Here is a 16,640-nt window from a genome sequence, read left to right as displayed (position 1 = left end):
GTCTTCCCTCTCTTTTAGTTTGGACCTGGTGAATTTGTACAAGCTCCAGGGCCACCTGTTGTAACAAGGCTGGGTGTACTCCTGTGGGCTGGTGGTGAGCAAACAGAATGAAGCTGAAGCCATTGTGGCACAGGCTTTTAAGTATCACAGACAGACTTGAGTAATAAACTGGAATGCTGTCCAGCAGCCTGTGAGCACCCTGTTATGGACACGTGTTCCCACCCTGCCAAGAGAAGGACAGAGAAGCTGATGACTCCTTTATGATCAGGCTGGTTTTGAGTGAGGAACATTAGTAAATTTTTGACATGCTTAATGATTTTTTTCCCTTTAATGTTTTGATGCTTGTTTTAAAGTTCTTTAGTCATCGCTAATGTAAGCAGAAAAGAAGTTTGTGGTGGTAGCCAAGGCACCTGCTGGCTTTTAATTATTGTGAACATAAAAAAGTATTGAAGATTTCTGCCTTAATGTGTTGGCTTTTTTCAGATGTCCATGGTATGATCACTATTTAAAATAAATATCAGCTGTTGAGTTCTGTGGCAAATTATTTTTAGTAAAAATAATTGTGTTGGGCTATCTTTAATTTCCTCTCCCATTTTAAGAACATCTAGAATCCTTTCCTGCTTAGGGCATTTACTTAAGTGTTTTACTTAAATCTTTTAACTTTTTTTGAGTTCACTTCCTAAGTAAGAAAAATCAATAAAATGATTACTGCTTTAGGTGTGTTTATGTGTGTATGTTAAAATACTGCCAAGATTTTAAATTGTCTAAATTTAGACATTGTTGTGGGATAGTTGAAAGCAAAATACATAGTCCATGTTCTTTAGAAGAGTATGGTATAGTCTAGTCATGTAAGAGTGCGCTTGTACACATGAAAGAGCTAGAAGATTCTGAGGCAACAGAAAATTAATGTGCACGGGTGGCTTCTGCATACTGTAAAGTGAAGGGAAGGGCATTTAAAAGATTACTCTTGTTTAATCTAAGTTTTGTGGAGTTGGAATCTTAAATGTGACCTGTGGGGTGGTCAGGTGGCTCAATCGGTTAAGTGTCCGATTCTTGATTTCAGCTCAGGTCACGATCCTTGGGGTTGGGAGATCGAGCCCCACATTAGGCTCCATGCTAAGTGCAGGGTCTGTTTCTCTCTCTCTCTCTCTCTCTCTCTCTTCTTCTTCTTCTTCTTCTTCTTCTTCTTCTTCTTCTTCTTCTTCTTCTTCTTCTTTCTTCTTCTTTCTTCTTCTTTCTTCTTCTTTCTTCTTCTTTCTTCTTCTTTCTTCTTCCTGTACCCCTACCCCTGCTTGCATGCATGCAATAAATAAATAATAAGACTTGGAAGAACAGGTAAGATTTAAAACAGAGTGAGGTGTAGTTTTCTGTAGGGTTGAGAAAGAGATTGAACAACTGAGGAATGCTGGACTCCTGTGTAAGACTCTCGGGGACTGACTCAATTGGAGTAGGTGCCTTATTGGAAATAGGGCAAGATCAGGTTGATGGAAGGCCTGAGGATTTGACTCAAGGAGATTAGGAGAAAAGGGAGTGGATGATATAAGCAGTTGAGGATTTGCTTTTCCTCGTTAAATAGGAGGAAATTAGACTGAGAAGTCAGGAACAGGAAGATAATAATAACACTTATAATAATAACACTTATTTGAGTGTTGACTATGTTCCAGCTATTGAGCTGGGTGCTGTACCTATATTTATATCTCATGATGCAGGTACATTATTTCCATCTTAGGACTCAGATATTAAGTAACCTACCTCAGTTGTACAGTTTGGAAGTGATGAATCAGGGTTTGGAGAAAGATCTCACTCATGAGTCTGTTCTTAAACACTGTGCTATACTAGGAAATCAGTTAGGCTGTTGCAGGGCTGGTAGTGTTTTAAGGAGGGAGATAAGGGTTAAAAATAGTTTTTAAAAGTGTCAGCCTAAGCTGATCTTCTGCCAGTAGATGAAGCATTTACATGGGTGACGCAAAATGCTGACTGTGTTAAAAAATGGAGTAATGCTATAAAAAGTGAAATAGAATATTTAAGATAATTCTGGGTGAGCCATCTGGAACTGCCTTTTATGTAGGTATGACTGGGGTATGAGAAGAGAAAAAGATACCAATGGGAGAAAAGGTATTGGATTTGGCCTTAAGTAGTAGTTGAGATACAGAGTGGGTGAGATCAGGTATGTACTAGCTCTAAAGTTCTGTCATTATGTAATGGGTAAATCCATATGTAGTAGGGAGAGGTTACTCTTGACTCAGAGTCCTCTCCTTGTATCTTTCTCATTAGAGCTCTTACGGAAAGAAGGGCTGGGAATATGTGAGCCTAGAAGTGATTAGTAGCCCTTGAAAGAATCTGGTCTGTTGTGGGAAATAAAATTCTTCTGCAGAGAGAAATAAAGGCAAGAGTGAGGAGGGAACATATTTTGATGTTCAGCTACCTTCTTACCTACCCTTGGTTACCTGACCCTTTCTTCACATCCAACTTGTTTGGGCAAAGATTTCTGTTTGTAGGAACCAAGAGTCCTGACTCAGACAAGCAACTAGATGCTCTGTGGGTCTCTTCACTTGTATCAGGCTCTAGTTTCTGTGAAACAATATTGGTTTTGTCTTTTTCAATCTAAAGATATTCTCAGAAGAGAAGATGAGTTCAGTTCTGCTTTCTTTGCCATCTGTTAACACAACATCATTAGCTCTAAGCTCTGGGCCTATCTTGTTCTTATTCTGCTCTGAGCAGATAAACTACATTCTTTAGTTAATAATGATAATTGTTTGCATTATAGTCTAGGCCACAGAGGAAAGCCTAGACCTTTGCCACTCAGGTCTCATATTAGGATGCAGAATCAAAGAATTCCACTGGGCCTGGAGGTGGTATGGACCCACTTTTGCCTGAGGCCAGAAGATGAAATAGCTTACTTGATCTAGCATCCAAGTCAGGTTGGGTTGAGAGGGAAAAGGGACCTTACACCCATTAAGTTGTGCCACTTAATACAGGATGTAATTGTAGTCAAGTAATTTTTAAATAAATGAATTTGTTATTGATGCCTCTGTTAGTATGTTTTTTGTTTTTATTTATGTTTTCTAAAATGAAGACTCTTTTAAATGTAGAATCTCCGATTCAGCTACCATTGTGTTGAAAGCTTACTGCAGGGTAGGTCCTGGTAGATATTTTGGTATACATTATTTAATTAGTCTTTACCAATACTTTGTAAGATAGGGATTATTGTGCACAGATACAGATGTGAAAACTTTGATCAAAGAACTAGAAAGCACATGGAGGAACTGGGTAAGTACTCAGATTTTATGACTTTGAAGAAACTTCTTTAACTGGAGTTCTTTGAGAGAACTAGCTCCTGATGCCCTTAGACATCCACTGTGTGTCTGAATTTCTCTTAAGTATCTAGAGTGGTAAGAGGTATGTGTCATCTTTCATAGAATTGGTAAAATAGTTCCTCAAATTTCTGTCATCTGTTCAGATAAGGAGGCAGTTGGGAAAGCAGATTGACCAGAGCAGAAAGGTATGTAAAGTAAAATAATTGTGAGGGGTAGGGATGCAAATGTGACAGATGGTTGGATTATGGAGCATTTTAAGGATTTTTAAAAGCCCAGTCCAGTAGTTTGGCATATCTCTGACCATGGCACATTACTCTCCCCTTTGTTTATAAAGTAAAAACTTACCAACATGGCTCCCATGTCCATCCCACCCCCTTTCTTTATCTGGCACAACCTACCTCTCAACTTTGAAAATCAGAATAGAAGTATGAATATCATACAGAATGGAACATTTAAGAAGGTCTACATCTAGAAAATGCATCTAGAAATACTGATTTTGACACACTACTGATATATGCCCAGTATGGATTGTTTCATTTAAGACCATGTGCCTCATCATCAGTTTTAGTGATATATGCCCAGTATGGATTGTTTCATCTGAGACCATGTACCTCATTATCAGTTAGGTTTGCTAAATTTTTCCCTGAAGGGCTTATACTAAATTATCATCCTACCAAACATATATTAAATGAGAGTCTCATTTTCTCAGTTCTTACCTACACTTCGTATCATCAGACTTTAAATTTTCCTAATCAGATGGAAGTGAAATATTATCTAGTTGTATAGATTTACATTTCCATCATCACCTTTAGGGTTGAGCATCTTTTCATGTTTTCAGTTATCAGAATTTCTCCTTTTTGTGAATTTCTTGCTCATTTTTTTCCCATTTTTTTTCAGTTAGGTTTTTTGTCTTTATTATTGATTGGGAGGAGTTCTGATTGTTCTCACGTTGGGAAGAATTAAAAAATAAATACCTCTTTTAAATGTATATAAAGTATGTATGTATATGTACGCATGTAAAATAGGTATCTTTTCCCAGACTGGGTGGAACCAGAATCCAGGTCTTCTTATTCCCTGTTAAGTATCTTTTGTGGTCTCTGTCTTTACTGCTAAAGCAGATTAACTGGGCGCTTAGAAGGGAAATTGATTCCTGGTAGGTGCAACAATAGCACATTGTTAGGTTCATACACCAATTTTTCTTCAAAAGTAGGTGGGGGATTTTTGTTATTAATAGTATTAAAGAATTCACACTTAAGAATTAAAATAAATACTGAGTTTTATCGTGTATTGTTACCATTGTTTGCTCAGTAATTATAATTTTAGGAGTACCTCGGTGACTCGGTTGGTTAAACACCTGAGTCTTGATCTCCACTCTGGTCTTGATCTCAGGGTCATGGGTTTGGGCCCCACAGTGGGTGTTGAGCCTACTTTAAAAAAATATAATTTCGTTAATTGTATATCAGAAATGTATTGGTTTTGGATGGTGAGCAGTCAAGCCAGTCCTTAAGGTCTAACCAGTTTGTAAGCAGGTACATGAGATGTGGCCAAGGAGATAGGTTGATCTATTTAGATTTCATAGTTTCATAATGTTTTATTAAAGTTACTTACTCCTGTCTCAACTTCCAGATATTTATTTATTTATATTTTTCAAAAGATTTTATTTGTCTGAGAAAGAGAGTGCCTGAGGAGAGGCAGGGGATCTCAAGCAGATTCCTTGCTGAATGCAACCCCATGTGGGGCTTGATCTCATGACCCTGACTGAAATCATGACCTGAGTGGAAACCAAGAGTCAGATGTTTACACAGCTGAACCACCCAGGTGCCCCTTAGCTTCCAGATTTTCAAACTTAAAATCATGAATTACATTGAAAGTCATGAGATAGTATATGAATTAATGTATCCTTGAATTTCTTTCTAATCTGTAACATCCTCACCAGGCAGACACACCCTTAGATTAGATGTGTGCTTTTTTGCTTTTGATTCTTGTTTGAATCCTGCTTTCACATTTAAGAACATCTTAAGTCATTTTTTCTTTAAAAACATACAAGGAAAAAGTACAGTAAGACAGAAGTACTAATAATAGGTATTTCTTTTTATTAGCCACTTCTTGGCTTGTTTGCAATGGTACTGGTTTCCTGCAGCCATGCAAACGAGTTTGGTCACCTAGCAACAGAAGCTGGAACTGATCCTAACACTGATGCAACAGAAAGAACGCAGTTATAACAAAAGGAGTTCTAACACTATATTGCATTTCCTCAACCTCTTTTTACAGTTTTAACTTTAATTTTAACTACAGGTAAGCAGAAAATAAGCTATGAAAGTAATTTGTTTTTCTACCTTGATAGTTTAAACTGCAAAATCAGAATGGTAGAAGGGAGCTCAGAAAATTTCATCTAATGCATTGCTTATTCATGTTTAGTTATATTTTCCAAGACTATCAAATAAGTTATAGAGTTTGAATACAGTGACGATATCTTGAGTGTAAGGGTGTTTGATTTTTTTTTCTTACCCATATAACAGTGACCAAGGTATATTTATGGAAATAAAGGTATGTGGGGGCCATAGTAAAATTGTTTAAATTTGTTTAAATACTAAACTTTCATGTTTTAACACTTTCAGCTGTACAAAATTAGCTTTTTTATGTATATTAAGGGAAGATTTGAAGGAATTCTTTTCTTGAGCAGTTACTATCTGTGATAGATAGTAGCTATTAAAATTTGGACTTACCAAAAAAATAAAAAATAAAAATAAAATTTGGACTTAATCTATATTGCCAAATAAACTAGTCTCTTTTAACATGGTCTGTCCTTTGAGATGACAAGTGTGTCTTTTTTTTTTTTTTAAAGATTTTATTTATTCATGAGAGACAGAGAGAGAAGGAGCCAGAGACATAGACAGAAGCAGGCTCCCCGCAAGGAGCCGGATGCGGGACTCGATCCCAGCCCCCATGATCATGCCGTGAGCCAAAGGCAATGCTCAACCACTGAGCCACCCAGGCGTCCCACCAGTGTGTCTTTCAGAGTTGTTTCATTTCTTTCCTGAAGAATAGCTTATAAATTTGTTGGAGGTTAATAAGTAGAATTCTGAAGGCTGTGTTTGGATTGGAGGAGATTGATAGATCAGTAAGGAAATTTTCTTGTGTAGTCTCAGTGATTCTTGCTTATAGGGTACACTTAGACATTAGAGAAATACAGGCAGATTCCGGAGTTTGTTATAAATCATGTCATCTTCACAGACGCCTGGGTGGCTCAGTGGTTGAGCATCTGCCTTTGGCTCAGGTCGTGATTCTGGGGTCTTAGGATTGAGTCCTGCATCAGGCTCCCCGCAGGGAGCCTGTTTCTCGCTCTGCCTATGTCTCTGCCTCTCTCTGTGTGTCTCTCATAATAATAAATAATAATAATAATAAATAATAATAATAAATAAATCTTTTAAAAAATAAAAATAAATTGTGTCATCTTCAGATACCCATTCCTTTATTCATTTGAATGGCCGTTTGTCTAGGGCAAAAATATGAGACAGCATATGTGATATCATTCACTCCTTATGGCCTCTGCTCTAGTCTGGAAGAGGAACACAGTAGCACCATCTCTACTAGTGGACATAGATGATGTAAAAATGTAATAGTCTACTCAGAAGCATTGGTGGATTTTTATAAAGTCATCTCTCAACAGACAGAATCTGATAAACTGATTTAAAATTAGCCTTATGCAAGCAGTTGTGGTTTTTTTCTTCAGTGCTAGGGACAAGCCTATTTAGTATGTGTGTGGAAGCTATTGCTTTAGCATCTAGGTACTTCATATTATTAGTTTCTTTAGGTTACGTACTAGACCACGAAAGAAGTCTGTAAAAAGCAAGTAAATAAAAATTAAGACTGACAGTAATTTTACTTGTTCATTTTTGGTTTTTGTGTAATTCTGAGTCTTATTATATGTGTTTTGTTTTAGGCTACTGAATTGACATCCAAAATTAGAGTAGATAGCTCTTTAAAGAAAGATGTGCTCAATATTAGAGAGGAGAACTCTCCCGTGTAGTGGTAATCGTAAATGATGGGTGCTTAGCAGTTTCTGCCTGTTCTTGTATGTACTATAAAATAATCATATGCTTCTCGGTCTGATTTAAGTAGTAATTGTGGGATTGTAATTTCAGTTAAATCTCAATAATCTTGTCTAATTAAATTTATGTGCTAAAAAAAAGAAATGCAAATTTATTAGAGGGTAATGCCTATGAAAGATTCAGGGAATGAAAGTAAAACTGGTTAGGGAAAGTTTTTTAAAATTTTAATTTAATTTAATTTAATTTAAATTTTGTTAGTTAACATAGAGTGAGTGCACTGTTGCTTTCTGGAGTAGAATTCAGTGATTCATCACTTACAACACCCAGTGCTCATCACAACAAGTGCCCTGTTTAATCCCCATTACCCATCTAGCCCCTTCCCCACTGATCTCCCATCAACCCTCACTTTGTTCTCTGTTATTAAGAGAATCACTTATGGCTTGTTTCCCTCTCCTTTTCTCCTTTTCCTTCTTTCCATATGTTCATCTGTTTTCTTTCTTAAATCTTTCATATGAGTGAAATCATACAGCATGTGTCTTTCACTGACTTATAAGTATAGCGTAATACACTCTCACTCCATCCATGTCATTGTGAATGGCAAGATTTCATTCTTTTGGGTGGCTGAGTAATATTCCATTGTGTATGCCTACCATATCTTTTTTATCTGTTCATCACTTGATGGCCATTTGGGCTCTCTCGATAGTTTGACTGTTGTTGATAATGCTAATAAAAATATCGGGGTGAGGCATTTACCCCTTCAAATCCTTTTTTGTATCCTTTGGGTAAATACTTAGTAGTGGTATTTATGATCCAGTAACTGGATCATAGGGTGGTTCTATTTTTGACTTTCTGAGAAACCTCCAAACTGTTTTCCAGCATGGCTGTACCAGTTTGCATTCCCACCAACAGTGCAAGAGGGTTCCCATATCCTTGCCAACACCTGTTTTCTCTAGCCACTTTCAAGATACTTTTCTTTGTTTTTAGCTTTCATCATTTTGTGAGGTGTTTGGGTGTGGATTTCTTTGAGTTTATCCTTTTATGAGTTTGCTGAGCTTCTTGAATCTGTTGGCTTGCATCTTTTGCTAAATTTGGGAAATATTCTTCAAATATTTTTCTACATTACTCTCATTTCTCCTTCTGGTACTCTGATGACATGCATGTTAAATGTCTTGTTGTCCCACAGGTCTCTGAGGTTCGGTTCATTTTTTCCAGTCTTTTAAATTGTTGTTTAGATAATTTCTATTAATCTTCATTGACTTTTTGTGTTGTCATTTCCATTCTGATATTGAGTCCATTCAACTAGTTTTTTTTTTTTTAAAGATTTTATTTATTTATTCATGATAGTCACACAGAGAGAGACAGAGAGGCAGAGACACAGGCAGAGGGAGAAGCAGGCTCCATGCACCGGGAGCCCGATGTGGGATTCGATCCCAGGTCTCCAGGATCACGCCCCGGGCCAAAGGCAGGCGCCAAACCGCTGCGCCACCCAGGGATCCCAGTTTTTTTTTTTTTTTTTTTTTTTTAATTACTGTATCCTTTTCTTGCTAAGACTGTCCTTTTTTTTTTTTTTTAAGATTTTATTTATTTATTTGACACAGAGAAGGGAAGAGCAAGCACAAGCAGGAGAAGTGGCAGACGGAGGGTAGAAGCAGACCAAGCAGGGAGCCCAATGCGGGGCTCAATCCTAGGACCCTGGGATCATGACAACAGTTGAAAGCAGATGCTTAACCAAATGAACCACCCAAGCACCCAACTTTATGTCTTTTGTTTGAAATTATTTGCTGATGCTTTGTAAAGCAGTTTTATAACTTTAAGGTCTTTGATGAATTCAGTATCTTTGTCATCGTGGCATTCGTGTGTGTTGAACTATCTCTTCCCATGTAAGTCTAGATTTCCTTGGTTCTTTGTATGCCAGATGATTTTTGGATTGTATCCTGGACATTTTTAATACAGCTGACCCTTGAACAACACCTTGCACCACTGAAAATCCACATATAACTTTTAACTCCCCCCAAACTTAACTACTGGTAACTTACTCTTGAGTGGAAGTCTTACTGATAACATAAATAGTTGATAACACATTTTATATATATATATTATATATACTGTATTCTTAAAGTAAGCTAGAGAAAAAGTGTTACTGAGAAAATCATAAGAGAAAATACATATACAGTACTGTAGTGTATTTTTATCAGAAAAAATGCACACATAAGTGGATCTGTGCAGTTCAGACCCATGTTGTTCAAGGGTCAACTGTATTAGAAGATTCTTGGTCTTGTTTAAATTCTGTGGAGAATATTGATGTTTCTGTTTTAGCATACAGTTAACCTGGTTGGATTTAGGCTGTAAGTTCTGATCATTTTTCTCTGAGTTATAGTTATAATATTAGAGCTATTCAGATATATCTTATTTGTGTGCCATCTGATGGCCATTCTGGAACCTGGAATCTAGTTCTGTCCCCTAGTTAAGTTTTCAAAGTCTGGTATGTTGCTTAGGGTCAGCCCATGCATGTGCAACTGGAGTGAGCCCAGGAGTTCATAAACAACAACTTTAAGGGGTTGCTTTTCTGAATTATTTGCTCTCTATGAGCTTGCTAGGACTTTATGGTTCCCTGGGGCCACATTTTTTTGTAATTTGGCCAGAAAGCTGGGGCTTTGTTACCCTATTCTTCTGTACATTTACCATGACCATGCCTGTACCTATGGTTATGGAATGGAAAGACAGAAAGCAAAGATGCAGTACAGGTTTTTGCCCCTTCTTCTTGGGACCACTGCTCCTCTGATTGGAGAGAAAGAATCCCCTCTGCCGGAGTTTTAGGTTTCCTGCTGTAGTCAGTATTCTAAAGATATCATCCCAAGATTCTTGGTCCCTGGTTATTCAAACATTAATCTAGGTACTGCTATGAAGGAATTTTGTGGGTATAATTAAGGTTGCTAAGCAGTAGACCTTAAAATAGGGAGATTAGGTGAGCCTCGTGTAATTTACAAGAGCCCTTAAAAGCAGTAGAGCTTGGTAGAAAGAGAAAAGAAGATTCAGAGTGTGAGTGATGTCACCACTGTTATTGGCTTTGAAGATGGAGGGGACCACAAGCCAGAGAATGTGAGTGGCTTCTGGAAGCTCGAGAACAGCTCCTACAGCCAGTTAGGAAAACAGGACTCTAGTCTTAAAACTGCATGGCACTGCATTCTGCAACACCTTGAACGAGCCTAAAAGCAGATTCATCCCATATTCCCCAGATAAGAGCCTAGGTCATTGACACCTCAGTTTCAGCTTTGTGTGGGACCTGGAGCAGAGAAACTGCCTGAGCCTATTGTACTTCTGATCTGTCAAGCTGTGAGATAATAAAATTGTGCTGATTTAAGTTGCAATAGAAAACTAATGTACCTGTATACACACTGCCTTGAGCTAGAGGTACAAGAAAACAGATAGAAAGAACATGTGATTTCCCTTCCTCTCTAGGTACTAGGAGAAACCCATTCCTGTTTGTCATGCCAAAACTAGAGCACTTCCTCTGGAACTCTGTGTCCATTTATTGGTGCCTGGTTCTGTGTTGTGGCTGTTTTGCATCCAGGCTGAGAGGTATTGGAGGGAGAAAAGTAGTAAACTCCCCACTAGTCCTGTGACCCTCTTCCCATTCCACTTAGATGGTCCCTGACTTAGGATGATTTGACTTACAAATTTTTTACTTTATGATGGTGTGAAAGTTGTATGCATTTGGTAGGAACTGTACGTGGAATTTTGAATTTTGATCTTTTCTAGGGCTAGCCATATTTTGTAGTATAATATCCTTGTGAATATGGGGCAGGAGCAATGAGCAACAGCTCCATCCAGCCACATGATCACGAGGGTAAACAGCCATGTGATCACAAGGATAAACAACCAATACACTTAGAACCATGTTATCTATTCATGAGAGACACAGAGTGAAGCAGAGACATAGGCAGAGGGAGAAGCAGGCTCCCTACCTGGAGCCTGATGCAGCACTGAATCCCAGGACCCTGGGATCACGACCTGAGCCAAAGGCAGATTGCTCAACCACTGAGCCACCCAGGTGCCCCACTTAGAACCATTTTATACTCGTATCACCATTTTCACTTTCATTATGGTAGTCAATAAATTACATGAGATATTCAATACTTTGTTATAAAATAGTCTTTTGTGTTAGATGATTTTGCCTAACTGTAGGCTAAAGTAAGCATTCTGAGCATGTTTAAGGTAGGCTAGGTTAAGCTATGATGTTTGGTAGGTTAGGTATATTAAATACATTATCAGCGAATGTTATTTTCAACTTTGGATTTATCAGGATGCAACTCCATAATAAGTGGAGGAAGATGTGTAGTCAATTTTTAGTGTTCTCAAATGGCTGTTGCCTTCATTCTGTCTGGATTTTATAACTATATTCAGTAGGATAGATAGGGTGGAATGTGCATGATCTTATCCGAACTGGAACTTTCAACATGTGTGCTTTTAAAAAAATCTTTTATGTGGAGAGTGGGAATCTTCAATGATAATCTCTGCTAATACTTTAACGTATATTCTTTTGGATTTTTTCCTAAGCTTTTGCAAGTATTCCTTTAAAAGACAAAAATGGGGTCATAATTTTGTAAAACTTGATTTTTTTCACTTCGGTGTCATGGATATTTTTCCATATTAGTAGATAGAATAATGAGCTTCACTTTTTCATTAGGAATAGTAATACTAATAATAGTAGCAACTACCATTTTATTTAACCAATAAGGGAGTATATTAATTTGCTGGGGCTGCTATCACATAGTGCCACATACTGGATGGCTTAATTTTTCCACAGCTCTAGAGACTAGAGGTTCAAGATCAGAGTGGTAGCAGGATTGATTTCTTCTGAGGCCTGTCTTCTTGGCTGGTAGATAGCCATCTTCTCCCAATATCATCACATGGTATCTTAGTCTGTTTGAGCTGCCAAAACAAAGTGCCATAGACTAGGTTATGTAAACAATAGAAATTTATTTTTCTCACAGTTCTGGAGACTAGGAAGCCTAAGATCAACGTGCTGGCTAGCCAATTCATTTCCTATTGAGAGCACACAACCTCCTTTCTGGCTTACAGATGACTGCCTTCTCACTGTGTCCTCGCAGGGTAGAGACAGCAGTCTGGTGTTTGTCCGTTGTTTTCTAAGAGGACCAGCCCTAATGGTTAAGGCCCCTACCTTTATAACTTCAGTTTAACCTTTTATCACTTACTCACAGACTGTCTCCACATATAGCCACATTGGTGGGTTAGGGCTTCACTGTAGGAATTTGGGGGGGGGGGGCGGGATACACACAGACATTCAATCCATAACCTATGGTCTTTCCTCTGTACCTATCTGTGTCCTAATTTCTTCTTTTTATAAGGATAGCAGTACTGTTGGATTACCCCCCCCCCCTTAATGGCCTCATCTTAATTTAATGAGGTGCTGGGAATTAGGAATTCAACATGGGAATTCTAAGAAGATGCAGCCTATAATAGAAAGATACTGTTATATTCTCCACTTAAGAAAGCTCAAGCTCAAAGACCTTGACTAATTTGGCCAAGATCACATGGCTAGTAAGAAAACCCAGGATTCAAATCCAAGCAGATTGGCCTCAGAGCCTACTCTCTTAATTATCTGGCCGATCTCCCACCCCCAAACCCTCCCTTGGCACAGCAGTTGTTGGGCTAGGCCATGATTCTTTAATCCTGTGTTGGGCATATGGGTTCTCTCTTTTCCAGTCAGATAGTGCTGCATTGAATATGTTTTTATAGGTAGCATTGTACACCTGAAAATATTGCTATATTGCTTAGAAATCAGTTAATTCACAGAAATGGTTAAATGTGTATATTTTCCCAAAAATGTACTCATTGACTCTTCCAGCACTAATCAACGAGAGTGATAAGTTTTAAAAAGGAGCAGTGGAAAAACCACTTCCTTTCATAGGCTGCAGATGATTTGAACTGGGTCCTTACTGTGGATATTTAGAGTGAAATGAAGGGCACTCTTTCTGTTAGGTGGGGTCCAAATCATATATCCTAGTCAATTCATGATTCATTTTCTTTTCAGAATTTTGATTCTGACATCAGCAGTGTGGGAATAGACGGCTGCTGGCAGGCTGACAGTCAAAGGCTTCTCAATGAGGTGATGGTGGAGCACTTCTTCCGACAAGGAATGCTGGACGTAGCTGAAGAGCTCTGCCAGGTAACAGTATGTCTGCTACCAGTGTGCCAGTGTGTGAGAGGATGAAATAAACGAGGGGACTCCTTGGAGTTTTTGAATCTTCTTCTAGCCATAGATAGATTTTTAATATTTTAAGTTTCAGGACTAACCTCATTTTACTAGGAAGTCTTTTTCTTCTTTTCTTTTCTTTTCTTTTCTTTTCTTTTCTTTCTTTTCTTTTCTTTTCTTTTCTTTTCTAATTAGTAAAGACTACGATCCTAGAACTTCTTATTTGAGTTGCTTTTTCCTTATTCCTGCCCCATCACATTGGTCCCAGGTCATCAAGAGGTCAAAAGTGATATGACCTTCCCCATTTCCTCTTTTAATAGGGAAGGTAGGATAGCAGAAAAGAAGAATCTGGCCCAACTTGTAGCATTTTGTTTATCAAATGAGTTTAAAGCTAAAATTTACTTCAGATGAGCAGCTTTTGTCTTTTATTGCTAGTAGACATGAGCTTAGGGATCTCAGAATAGTTCACCAGTATCACCTAGTCAGAATGGTGGCAGCTACCATGTATTGAGTCCACAAGCCAACTCCTGCCATTATTCTTCACTGCAATCCTGTGAGGTAAAAATTGCTTCCATTCTACAGATAAGGAATCTGAGGTCTGGAGAAGTGGCTTGCCCGAGGCCATGCAGGTTCCTTAGCAAAGGAACTAGGATTCAGTCCCAAATCATGTCCTCAAACTTAGTCTAAGCCACCATGTGCTATTGTATTTTCTGTTTAGAAAAATGAAGGATTATAAAGATGAAATAGTTTTTTTTTTTTTTTTTTTTTTTTTTTTTTTTTTTTTTTTTTTTATGATAGGCACACAGTGAGAGAGAGAGAGGCAGAGACACAGGCAGAGGGAGAAGCAGGCTCCATGCACCGGGAGCCTGACGTGGGATTCGATCCCGGGTCTCCAGGATCGCGCCCTGGGCCAAAGGCAGGCGCTAAACCTCTGCGCCACCCAGGGATCCCGATGAAATAGTTTAAAGCCAGACTGTAAACAAAACCTCTAATCTAAACCTATTTTATTATTTTTTTTAAAGATTTTATTTTTAAGTAATCTCTATACCCAGTGTGGGACTTGAACTCACAACCCCAGGATCAAGAGTTGCATGCTCTACCGACTGAGCTACCCAGGCACCACTTCTATTTTAAATAATTCAGAAAAACAATAACACAGGTCTTTCTCTGTATGGGAATTTTGTTTATGTCTATTAAATCCTATATTGTTTAGGATTAAGCTGATTTATAAGTACAAAGACATAAAATACCAGTGGCTTAAAAAAATGAAGTTTATTTCTCTTGCACAGAAATAGGAGGTAGTAAGCCATCCACAGCATATATTGTAGCTGTGCTCCATGAGCTTTTAGGGACCTACCCTCCTTGTAGCTCTGCTGTTACAACTTTTGATATGCCAGGAAGGGATAAAGAGTACATGTTTATGTTTTACTGACCAGAACTTACATCTCTGCAAAGTCATACGAAGCTTTATTCCATACATTGATGTACTCTGTATGGAATACATAAGGGTTCTACTACTACTGGAAAGAATGATAGTAGGGCTCAGTCTTCAGTCTGTACCATAGAAATATATGGTAAAAAAATTATTTTTAATGGCTTGCGCCATATTTTATAATTTAGAATATGTTTTTATTATATCTTTTTTTTTTTAATTTTTATTTATTTATGATAGTCACAGAGAGAGAGAGAGGCAGAGACACAGTCAGAGGGAGAAGCAGGCTCCATGCACCGGGAGCCCGATGTGGGATTCGATCCCGGGTCTCCAGGATCGCGCCCTGGGCCAAAGGCAGGCGCCAAACCGCTGCGCCACCCAGGGATCCCTTATTATATCTTTTAACCTGATTACTGCTAACAGAAGTACTTTCTATTTTTTCAGGAATCTGGTCTTTCTGTAGACCCAAGTCAGAAAGAACCATTTGTGGAGTTAAATCGAATATTAGAAGCATTAAAAGTCAGAGTTCTGAGACCTGCTCTGGAGTAAGTTTCTGTGTTTGTTTTCTTCCAAATACTTGGGGAGAAACTCTCTGTAAGAAAACTTAATTAAAAAAACACATTGAGATTTTGATATATATCCGTACATCTATACATCTCACCTAGGATGGACTTCAGAGAAAGCAAGGAAAAATTATTTTCTTCCTTTTAATTAAGTAAGAATGGGGGATGTGCAAATAGGAGAAAATGGTCCGAGCTTTCTTTGCTTATCAGTTGATCTGAATTCCCAAGATAGAAAAAGGGTTTCCTGTATCCAAGCCATTCCACTACTATAGACTAGCATTGTAACTGAAGTACTATTGTTTAGATGGTCTGAGTTTGATATTTGAACTTCCATAATGTGTGGGATTCTGTGCTAGCATTCTAAAAAACAACTTAATTGGTTATTGGAACTAAGTGGTATGCATAAAGACCAAAAATACTGTTACAAAGGAGTTCTGTGCTAATTATCACTGTAACATGTAATGATTCATTTTGAACTGGTCATTGATATGAACTGTCTTAAATTACTGAGTAAGCTGTGATAAATAATACCCTCGAGCAGGATCAGCAAAGTTTTTTGTAAAGGGCCAGAGAGTAAATATTTTAGGTTTTGCGAGCCACATGAGATCTCTGTCACATATTCTTTGATTTATTCCCAACTGTTTAAAAATGTGTAAAAAAAAAAAAATCTTGGCCATCTGGTGTACAAAATGGACAACAAGCCATATTTGGACCTTGGCCATAATTTGCCGACCCCTGTCCTAGAATTTTTTTTTTTTTTCATGAGAGATACAGAGAGGCAGAGACATAGGCAGAGGGAAAAGCAGGCTCCCTGCAGAGAGCCCGGTGCAAGACTCCATCCCTGGACCCCAGGATCATGCCCTGAGCCAAAGGCAGATGCTAAACCACTGAGCCATTCAGGCATCTCTGTCCTAGAATTCTTTAATGTGAGGATTACCAGGTTGTTGGAAAGAAGGAAATGAAGGAGGGCTATAAAATAAAGAGAAGAAACTGCTGAGGTTCTAGGCATAGAATTCTGGTATTTAAAAATTGGAAGTATTTGAGATCATTGTTTTCAGA

General features: G+C 38.1%; 1 protein-coding gene across 3 annotated transcripts in view; it reads left to right on the top strand.

The window, feature by feature from the left end:
• Window positions 1–16,640, top strand: part of RMND5A (required for meiotic nuclear division 5 homolog A) — a 63,268-nt gene that overhangs the window by 23,973 nt on the left and 22,655 nt on the right. For all 3 annotated transcript variants that reach the window (XM_035700969.2, XM_025453855.3, XM_025453854.3), the window contains exons 3-4: window positions 13,425–13,559; window positions 15,463–15,563. In XM_035700969.2, coding sequence (XP_035556862.1) covers window positions 13,425–13,559; window positions 15,463–15,563 — 236 coding nt within the window. The remainder of the gene's footprint in view (window positions 1–13,424; window positions 13,560–15,462; window positions 15,564–16,640) is intronic.

This window comes from Canis lupus, chromosome 17 (genome assembly GCF_003254725.2).
Source record: "Canis lupus dingo isolate Sandy chromosome 17, ASM325472v2, whole genome shotgun sequence".
Taxonomy (NCBI): domain Eukaryota; kingdom Metazoa; phylum Chordata; class Mammalia; order Carnivora; family Canidae; genus Canis; species Canis lupus.
The sequence above is the reverse complement of the archived record's forward strand: the minus strand, read 5'-3'. Positions and strand labels throughout refer to the sequence as shown.